General features: G+C 35.5%; 1 protein-coding gene across 1 annotated transcript; it reads right to left on the reverse strand.

The window, feature by feature from the left end:
• Positions 1 to 579: 579 nt before the first annotated feature.
• On the reverse strand, positions 580 to 7,296 carry Serpinb3a (serine (or cysteine) peptidase inhibitor, clade B (ovalbumin), member 3A). The gene is made up of 8 exons (NM_009126.3): positions 7,286 to 7,296; positions 6,602 to 6,788; positions 6,002 to 6,058; positions 4,320 to 4,442; positions 3,483 to 3,600; positions 2,466 to 2,608; positions 2,036 to 2,191; positions 580 to 1,413 (listed from the first exon to the last, which is right to left on the reverse strand). The coding sequence occupies exons 2-8, from the start codon at positions 6,761 to 6,763 to the stop codon at positions 1,009 to 1,011; spliced, it is 1,164 nt and encodes a 387-aa protein (NP_033152.3). The 5' UTR covers positions 6,764 to 6,788; positions 7,286 to 7,296; the 3' UTR covers positions 580 to 1,008.
• Positions 7,297 to 10,545: the final 3,249 nt, after the last annotated feature.

Raw genomic sequence — 10,545 nt, forward strand, 5'->3', positions numbered from 1 at the left:
TGGTGTTATCTAGATTTTTAAGCTGAACTGCTATGTGTTCTATGGTGATGGAATCAGAATAATAAAAGTGTTGAAAATTCCATAGTGCAAGATACCATATACTAGCCACATCAACTAGTGGTAGAGAAAGTGGACTAATTAGCTTAATATGTCTTCATTTAATTTACATGTGACAGCAGCTTTCAAATGATTACTACACTGGACAACATGGATCTCTAGGGATATCTCACCGGTGTTGTTGACAAAATAAATGATATTACTATTAATATGTTTCCAATCTGTTCATCTTTGATCAATTTGCTCTTTCACTTTGTAACATTTAAATTTTGTTTTTTGGGCCAGAGGCTTGGCTTAGTGGTAGAAAACTTATCTGATATGCAAGAGGCCTTGAGTTGTATCCCTGGTGCTACAGCACATAAGACATAATTCCACAAAATTTTCTTTCTCTTAAAAAATAAAAAAGCATAGGTAGAAATGTACTTGCACACAATCCCAGAATTAGCACAGGCAAATTTGCTTTTAAAATTCCGTCCCTGAATGATTGACATCTTACAGTAGAAAGGATGATAAAGTAATGATAAATTGAAAGGATCATTATTTTATTGAAAATGTATTTTGTAAAATCACAACATTTATAACTTATGAAGTATCTAGATATCTTGTAAAGCAATGTAGATGCTTATATTAATCCGTTTAAAAGGAAGGTCTGATTTTCTCTAGCTCACTTCACACAGGGCACAGATATATGCTAGATTAGAAGAAACTATAATAAAATATCCCTTCATCCTTTTGTTGAACATTTTCCCCCAGAGAATGTATGGATATATAGAAAAAAATAAGGAAATGAGGAAAAATAGAGATAATAGAGCTATCCTGGCCCAAGTAGTGCATTCTTAGCAGGGACTTGGATATGAGAAAAAGAATGCAGGAAGAGAAACATGTTTCCAGGCCTCAATTAGCTGCAGCAACCTTGTTAACTTTTCTGGACACATGGAAGAGACACCACATCTAAGGGGAGGAGATTCTGCCAAAGAAGAGGATGCTGTTGGTTTTTCTGTGAATGATGAAGAATAGGAATGGATGATCACAACAGAAATCTTCTGCTATCTGTGCTGATGTTAAACTGACTTCCACACCTGTTGCAGCAGCAGCTTCTGTTCCCTCTTCATTCACCTCCACAAAGGACTTGTGTAAAACTTTAGACACCACAAGACCTTGAGTGCTGCTCATACCAGAGAAGTCAGCCTTCTGTGGATCAAAGGCATCGACCATTCCCATGTGTTCCAATGGAATTGGGAGGTCATACTTCTCATCCACTTTGAACCGAGGCAAAGATAAATACAACTCGGTCATATGCATGTTTTCTGCTCTTGTCCACTCCAGTAACTTGTCAGCAGTGAGTTGTTCTTCAAGCTTTAAAAGTGGAAGAAAAGAGATTGCCATGATTAACTGAAAGACTCTAACTTATATGAACAATGAATTAAAGTGAAAACTCTAGCAATACATCAGTACTGGGTTTTTGGTTTAGATATATTTATTTAGATAATTAAACTTAGATTTTATTTCCAATATACAAGAATCAGAATTATTGTTTTATACAAATAAACTGTATACATTATTGTTTATGCTCCTAGCCACCTATGTTATTTTTAATAGATGTTTCCTTATATTTCCTGGACATAGTATTACATTTATCATTGTCATAAAATGTTCTATGTTTTTCTTTTCACTAAAATATTTACAAACACTTTCTAGAGTGCTATATATTTCTTTCAACCAACTTTGACTTCTTCTATATGAGTGGCATCATGATGATATTTAGTATTCATAACTTTGCTTAATTCCTGATTAGACAAGTCTGCAGTGTGATTCAGGCTGTGTGTAAAATAATTATAATACAGGGTGAGACACAATATCTCCCTTTAAACTTTTCATTATTATCATGTTTTATTATTTTCCTTAGTGTCTTACATGAATTTGATACATTAGGAAGAAATCAGGTAATAGAGGGAAGAAAAGGAGACACAAGCCTTACCTGCTTCAGACCATTGATTTCCACTGGCAACAGGACAATCATACTTAGCTCTTTGCCTTTGTATGGTATTTCCACAATCTTGGCCTGCACATCCTCCAGAAACATGAAGTTAAATTCGATGTTTTGTTTCATCATCTGGACAGGTTTACTTGTGTTCTGCAACAAATCAGGATGTCAAAAGCATATCCTGGGAGACATAGGACAGCTCAGATAGCATTGTTGAGACACCAAACAAATCAGCATTCTTTGAAGACATAACGCTGAGGTGTTTTGAGGTCTACACAGAGTTACTTTTTTGTTATTCCTAGTTAAGTAAAGTTACAAAAACAAAACACATATTTTTTTTTGGCTTTTGTGATATCACTTATATTTAAATTAAACCATCCACACATCATTGTATGTCATTATGTAAATAAACTGCCAACAATACCTTGTTCAGCCAAAACTTTTCTTCTGTGGTATGCTTTTCATCAAATTTGTGGTTCCATTGTCCTTTGAAATACACTGCATTCACCAGAACCATTATAGTGCTCCTGTTCAGGCTCCCATTAGGAAATAAGTCCTTGATTTTTCCTGCAAGGTAAAGAAGAAAGTGTCTATCATCAGTACAAGGAGCTTTCCTGGAGGATGCTTTACAAGAGTCACCACTGATCACTTATCACTATTTACCCAAATCGTTACATGAATGATGCATTGAATTATTCATAGGATATAACTTTCCTTGAAGTGCCTTGTGAGCTACCTTGGATGGACAAATCATTTCTTGTCATAGGAAAGGCTGTCAGGCATTCTGTCTGGGTGATTATAACCAACTCACAGTGAGTACTGGTACAGGGTTTGGATCTATGCTGTCAACTTAACTCTTTTCCTTCCTCTTCTAGTGTTCAATCCAAGGCTTGATTTGTTGCTTTACCCAAATGACATGGACTCTATAGTCTGAAGCAAATTTCTGGTAATACCAGAAACCACTTCTGCTGTGTCCTCCTGTTAGCTTTTATATTGGATTGCTGCAGGTTTAGCCAATGAACATAGGTGATATATGGGATAGGTATCTGAAGAGATCTCTGTGCAGGTTGGCAAAGACAATGTAATAAATTCTTTCCAAATGTCAGGGTTAAGAAATGGTCTGAGATCCAGCTGTAGTGACAAAAAGTTCCTTGCTCTTCTGACTGACAAAAGAGAAGGGGACTTTTTCTAATATTATCTCTTAGTTTTCCAGAATTGCCTGCAACTTAGAGAAATTGCTATGATATGAACATATGTTACAGTGGAGGCTCCTGATTCTCAAAGAGTCTAGTAACTAATCTATGTGTAAACAAATCTCCTTTTATATTTAAACTGATTGACTTTCTGCTAAATTCTTCATCCTTCCTCTTGGCTCACATTGTATTTATGGAGAACATCCCATCATCTCTGGTGCTTTCTCTATGACCCTTTTACACAGTACCATTTGTTTGGCTTTCTACCCAGGAATTAATCTTCTTTTCACTCTCTTCTGCTGCATGTTCGAAATCCAGTGATTCCACGTTAGCTTGATAATATTCCTTAATGTCTTCCAAAAATGTCTTGAAGATGTGAAGGAACCAAAAGGAATTAAGAACAAGTTAGACATCGGTCAAATTTCATTAGTTGTGATGATACTATAATCTGAGTGTGGATCCTCATGGTAAGTATTAGGCTATGTACACAAAGATTTTTCACTCAGGTAATAGGTAGGCAATATGAAAACACAGTGAAATGAAGGCAACCTTACAGTAATATAGCACCTGGCAGATGACAGGTAGAAAAGAAAGCCTGACTTGCAAATTTCATAGCAAAATGTCCTGAAAGAGCTGATTAGCTGACAAGCTTTCCTATCACCAAGTTCAGCCATTGGAATTCTCCTTTGATCACGTATTCAATGGAGGAAATGCTATATTATCTGCTACCTCCCCAGTTCTCTCCAGGATTTTCCCTAGCCTGCCCAACCCAGAAACATCCCACTTGCTGTAAATCTCATGCCATAATCTCTGTGATCCAGTCAGTGCTGGTTCATTACTAAAGACTCATGTGAAGTTCTGGTGACCTACATTCTCTCATGAAAGAGTTCCTGAGCCCATGCTTCACATACAAGTCACTAGGCTCCTGAACAATCCAGTGAATTCGAATTGATATTATGAAGTAGGTGGTCCTTGAGCAAGTGTTGCCTATCTGAATCTGCCTGGTCTTATGTTTATGTATGGTTATTTATATATGTAGGACCTAGGATGGAGATTAAAGGGATGCAGAGCCAGGAAAAACTTACCTGGACAAATGGGAAACCCTTTGCTCCATAGATACTGTTGGCAGCCTTTAGATCATAAGCATCATTGGATTTGTTTAACTGAGTCATAAGCTTTTGAAATTGTTCATGAACATTTTCTTCATCCTTCAATGTCAAAAAAAGTTCATTGAATTAGTCTGTTAATGCAAATACTCAACCCACAAATTAAATATCCAAACACATGTAATATCAAAGACAATTTTGACTATTTTCTTATATCTGTTATATTTTATCTTAAATATCTGGAGTTTACATTCATATTTTTCAGAAATGACTCTTTTCTTTCTTTCACATTATCTAGGTTTGCATCTTTGAACTAAATATGCAGTGCTTTTTGGTTGATTTGTCTTAAGTTCTTTAAGACTATAAATTGCATATCATTTCTAGCAATCACAAATATATGGTTATGCTGTTTGCCTATTTCAAATATACTATTATATTCAGCCCTGATATATACATATACATATTTGTACTCTCTCTCTCTCTCCCTCCCTCCCTCCCTCTCTCTCTCTCTCTCTATATATATATATATATATATATATATATATATATATATGTATACATATATATAGTATATTTATACATATATAGTATGCATACATATATAGTCTTTAATTATATTGAATGAAAGAAGTTGACTGTGATTAATATTTCTTCTCTCATGGTGGATATTCTCTGCCTATAAGATAGCATATGCCCACAATTCATCTGAGGACTAGAGTACATGTAATTAAAATAAATCTGAGTATAGTGTAGATAAAAACAAAAAGGTTCAGAAAGTTTAGTGCTCTCTTTAAAGAGATGCTACAGAGCCAAATTGTGAATCTAGTATCTCTGAATCAGGATACTTCTTTTTTTCTGCTAAGAAGGTAGCATGATTAAGGTTCTAAACATGTATAGTTGTGCTAAAAGTAATTTTCTTTCTTTTTTTTTTTTTACTTTTTATTAGGTATTTTCCTCATTTACATTTCCAATGCTATCTCAAAAGTCCCCCATACCCTCCCCCCACTCCCCTACTCACCCACTCCCACTTCTTGGCCCTGGCGTTCCCTGTACTGAGGCATAAAAAGTTTGCACGACCAATGGGCCTCTCTTTCCAATGATGGCCGACTAGGTCATCTTCTGATACATATGCAGCTAGAGACAGGAGCTCTAAGATGTGCTTATTTCTCTTAATATGTGAATATGTGCTTATTTCCCTTAATCCAATTGTTCAATTAAGACACAATTGTTTTAATCACATTATTGTGATAATGACAAATACTGATATCTTGCAATTTTGTCTAACAGTTATTGTGGATTTTTACTTGTACAAGCCAGGCATTTTTGTGTTTGTATATGATGGATCATATTCCTTTTTACTTCCACTTTAATAGAATCCCTCCCATTTCATCAGGGCAGAGCTTTGGTCATGGTTCCTACCTGTGAGGGGCACAACTAGATCTGAATCTTGACTATCCTCCTCTCCATCCAATACTGACCTTCTTCCGTAATTATTGAACATAATGACAATGAGAAAGAAGCATCACACTAACCCACATCCAAATCTCTTTTGTTTGGAATTCCCCTCTAGACTGATTCCTTTAAATGTAAAATGGCCTCTTTAAAGTATAGTGCTGTCAACAATCTACAGCTCTTCTAGGGATGAGGTACCCTGCACTTACATGGCAGTGTGCAGATTTTTCTGTTGTCTTCTTGGTGGTTTCATTGAATTGAAGAACCTGGGAGAGACATTAAGTGCAGCAAGAAAAGTTCACTTAAAGTTCTGTCTAATTCCAAGGAAATAAAAACAGAACAAACCCCTGAAAAGTAAAGGCAAAAAACTTAAAAAATTTTGGGAAAATATATACTCCCAACATTTGTACAAGTGTTTGTAAGAAACACTATAAACCCAATCTATCACCAGTCACACAAATAGATGCCCATCCTCTCAGTGCTTAGGGAACACTTCAATTCTCATCATTCAGATCTGAGACAATCTATTTCTTGCATCAATAGTCTCTACCATTTAAGATAATTTCTTGTTGTTGAACACTTGAAGGCAATTATTCTAGCCTAGCACCCAAGGGATATCAGGAATCAACTGGACTGTGTTTGGGAAGGGCGTGTCCCTCCCTTAGTTTCATGGTCACAGTCATGGCAATGCCTACTCAGCACCTTGTTCTTCTTCTCAGGCATCAAGCTTTATGCTCATTTGCTTATACACTGACAGAGTGCTAGGGAGAGAAATTCAAGCTGGTCAACAAAACAAAGCTTAGACCTACCTTCTCAATTTGTTTTTCAGTGTTTCCTTTGGCTCCAAGCTGGAGCATTGCTAATGCTGTCATCATGCTGATCGGGGAATAGAAAATGTTGTTATCTGATTCTCTGAGCTGCCTGTACAGCTCAAGTGTGAATTTAGTAGTGGCTTCAGCAAACAAATGCATGGTGGCTTAGTGGGAACTTGAAGTCCTAGGACAGCATAAAGTCAGCACAAAGGTTAGAATGTCTTCACTAAATTAAGCATCTCTCTGTAATTATTAGTTCATAAATGAAATGACATACCCGTATTATCAGATTCTGAGAATAAACTTATTATTTTTTAAGCCTTCTGCAATGTACTTCTAACTTGAAGGAGTGAATTCAGTGTCTTTAAGGATTTGCAAACAGCTAATAAAGAATTATTTTATCTTTACTTCTCACCAGCTGTGTTAGTTTTGGGTTGAAATGTTTCAAATGCCTTCTAAGATAAAGATTTCTGTAGCTTGCTGGAAGCTAGTTGTTAAAAATCACCTCTCAACCTTTCCTTTTAGATTCTGTAGTTGCCAGAAGGAGGCATTTAACTTTTCTTTGGCAGACCAAGAACAATTGAATTAGGTAATATATCACATACACATGATGTAAAACACAGCACTGTTATCCTCAAACATAGTTCATACTGTTCATCAATAGTAGCTGGAAGCACTTACTTGTGTTTCTGAAGGCAGAAGTGGGCAGGAAGGATAGGTGCCTGTGTGTGGCTGATCCTGAGATCTGGTATTTATACCTCTCCTCTTTCCACTGTTGCCTCATCATTTCAGTGGTATTTCAAGTAGATCGACTTCAGATTTCATAACCAGATTAGTCTTTTTAGGTATGCACATTTGTGAGAAAAGGCTGGCTTCACATCCTACCACTGTACTTCCTTTTGCCACATGTCATATGATTGATAGCTTTTTAACTCTTGTCAGCTGCAGACTCATCTGAAATGTACATAGGCAATGTGAGTAACTTAAACTTTAAGCCCTTTTACACTTCTGACAACTCTATTGTTCTGCATGACACTCCCAATTACCTTATTTTAAAGTGTTGAATTTCCTTTAATGAACACCTAAGATACCAAACAACTAAATAACCTTCATTAGGTACTTTTTCTTTATGAAATTTTCATGAGTTCTGACAATTTCTCTATCAATTACTCTATTCAAATTGAAAAATAATTCTAATTCTAGTCCAAAGTTATCACCAAGGCTAGAAAAAAGTCTTCCAAGCAAATGGTCACAAGAAACAAATTTGAGTTGCTCTCCTAATATCCAATAAAATAGGCTTTCAACTAAGTGCTATCAAGCAAAATGAGGAAGGACACTTCATATTTAGGAAAGGAAAATACAACAAGAGAAAGACACAATTCTGAACATCTATGCCTCATATGAAAGGGTACCCACACTCATGCAAGAAACTTTACTGAAGCCCAAATGCTCATTGAACCCCATATAATAATGGTGAGAAACTTCAATACTCCACTCTTACTAATGGACATGTCATGGAAGTTGAAAATAAAGAGAGACCCTGTAAAATTTATAGAGAATATGAACCAAGTGTATTTAACAGATACCGTCACAATATTTCACCCTAAAACAAAAGCATATAGCATCTTCTAAGCATCTCATGTTACCTTCTCCAAAATTTACCATATAATCAGTCACAAAACAAGCCTCAACACATACAAGAAAGTTGAAATTATCTCATGCAAGCTATCATATCACTGCAGCTTATGTCAATAAAAACAAAGAAATGAGCAACTTTCTACTCAATGATAATTTGGTTAGAGATTAAATAAAGAAAGAAATTAAAGACTTTTTAGAACTTAATGAAAATGAAGGCACAACTTATCCAAACTTATGGGACACAATGAAAGTAGTGCTAAGAGGAGAATTCATAGCACTAAGTGCCCTGGTAAAGAAATTGGAGAGATCCTAAACTACCAACTACCAGACCTTCAAAGAAGAGCTAATACTATACTCATCAAAATATTCCATAAGATAGAAACAGAAGGAACACTTCCTAATTCATTCTATGAAGTGACAATTACTCTGATACCTAGACCACACAATGACACAACACAAAAGAGAACTTCAGACCAACTTTTTAAATAAACATTGATTCAAAAATACTCAATATAATTTTCACAAATGAAAATCAAGAGCACATCAAAACCATCCTTCACCATGATAAAGTAGGCTTCACCACAGGGATGCAAAGTTGGTGCAATATCTGAAAATGCACTAATACAATCCACTATATTAACAAATTCAGAGAAAAAACTCATAATCATCTCGTTAGATGCTGAAAAAGCATTTGACAAAATTCAACACCACTGAATGTTAAGTCTTGGAAATGAGAACTTCAAGGCCCACACCTAGACATAATTAAAGCAATATGCAGCAAGCCAACAGCCAGTATCAAACTAAATGCAGAGATATATGAATCAATCCCACTAAAAACAGGGATATGACAAGGATGCGCACTCTCCCCATATCTATTCAATATAGCACTCAAAGTTCTAGTTAGAGTAATATGACAATAAAAGAAGATCAAAGTGAAGAAATTGACAAAAGAGAAATCAAGGAATCACTATTTGCTGATGATATAATAGTATATATGAGCAACCCCAAATTCTACCAGAGAACTTCTACGGTTGATAAGCAACTTCAGAAAACTGGCTGGATATAGAATTAATTCAAATAAATTAGAACCCTTCATTTATACAAATAACAAATGGTCTGAGAAAGAAATTAGGGAAACAAAACTCTTCACAATAGTCACAAATAATATAAAATATCTTAGGGGTATTCTAATGAAACTGAGAATGATCCTTATGACAAGAACTTCAGTTATCTCAAGAAAGAAATTGAAGAAGACTTCAGGAAGTCAATAGATCTCCCACACTCATGGATTGGTAGAATTAACATAATAAAATGACCATCCTATCAAAAGAAATCTATAGATTCAATGCAATCCCCATCAAAATTCTAATACAATTCTTCAAAGACATGGAAAGGGTAATTTTCAAATTCATCTGGAAAAACAAAAAGCCCAGAATAACATAAGCAATTCTTAACAATAAAAGACCTTCTGGGAGACTCACAATTCCTGACCTCAAGCTATACTACAGAGCAAGAGTGATAAAAACTGCATGGTATTGGTACAGAGTCAGACAGGTTGATCAATGGAATAGAATTGAAGACCCAGAAATAAACCTATACAACTATGGACATTTGATCTTGGACAAAGAAGTAAAATATACACAATGTTAAACAGAACACATTTTCAATAAATGGTTCTGGTCTAACTGGAAGTTCCTTATGTAGAAAAATGAAAATATATACATATTTGTCATCTTGTACAAAGCTCAAGTACCAGTGGATCAAGGACCACAACATAGAACCAGATACACTGAATCTAATAAAAAAGAAAGATCCTTGAAGTCATTGGAATGGGGATAAATTTCCTAAACAGGGCTCCAATGGCTCAGGCTCTAAGAGCAAGAATTGATAAGTTATACTTCATGAAATTGAAAAGCTTCTGTAAAGCCAAGGACATAGTAAATAGTAGAAATTGGCATCCTACAGATTGGGAAAAAAACTTCACTAACCCCACATCTGATAGAGGGCTAATGTCCAAACTATATTAGGAACTCAAGAAGCTAACCACCAAGAATCTAAACAACCCTATCAAAAGCGTTCCATATAGAATTAAACATTGAATTCAGAAAGAGAACTCTTTAATGGCTGAGAAGCAGTTAAAGAAATGTTCAAAGTCCTTAGTGATCAGGGAAATGCAAATCAAAATGACCCTGAGATTCCACCTTACAGCAATCGAATGACTAAGATCAAAAACTTAGGTGACAGCACCTGTTGGTAAGAATGTAGAGAAAGGAACACTACTCCATTGCTGATGGAATTGCAAA

Source organism: Mus musculus, chromosome 1 (assembly GCF_000001635.26).
Source record: "Mus musculus strain C57BL/6J chromosome 1, GRCm38.p6 C57BL/6J".
NCBI lineage: Eukaryota > Metazoa > Chordata > Mammalia > Rodentia > Muridae > Mus > Mus musculus.

Coding starts and splice junctions, on each gene's coding strand:
- Serpinb3a (NM_009126.3), bottom strand. CDS start 6,763: ATGCATTTGTTTGCTGAAGCCACTACTAAATTCACACTTGAGCTGTAC. Junction 6,059..6,601: donor CTGAAAAACAAATTGAGAAG/GTAGGTCTAAGC, acceptor TGTCTCTCCCAG/GTTCTTCAATTCAATGAAAC. Junction 4,443..6,001: donor AAAAATCTGCACACTGCCAT/GTAAGTGCAGGG, acceptor TTGACATTGAAG/GATGAAGAAAATGTTCATGA.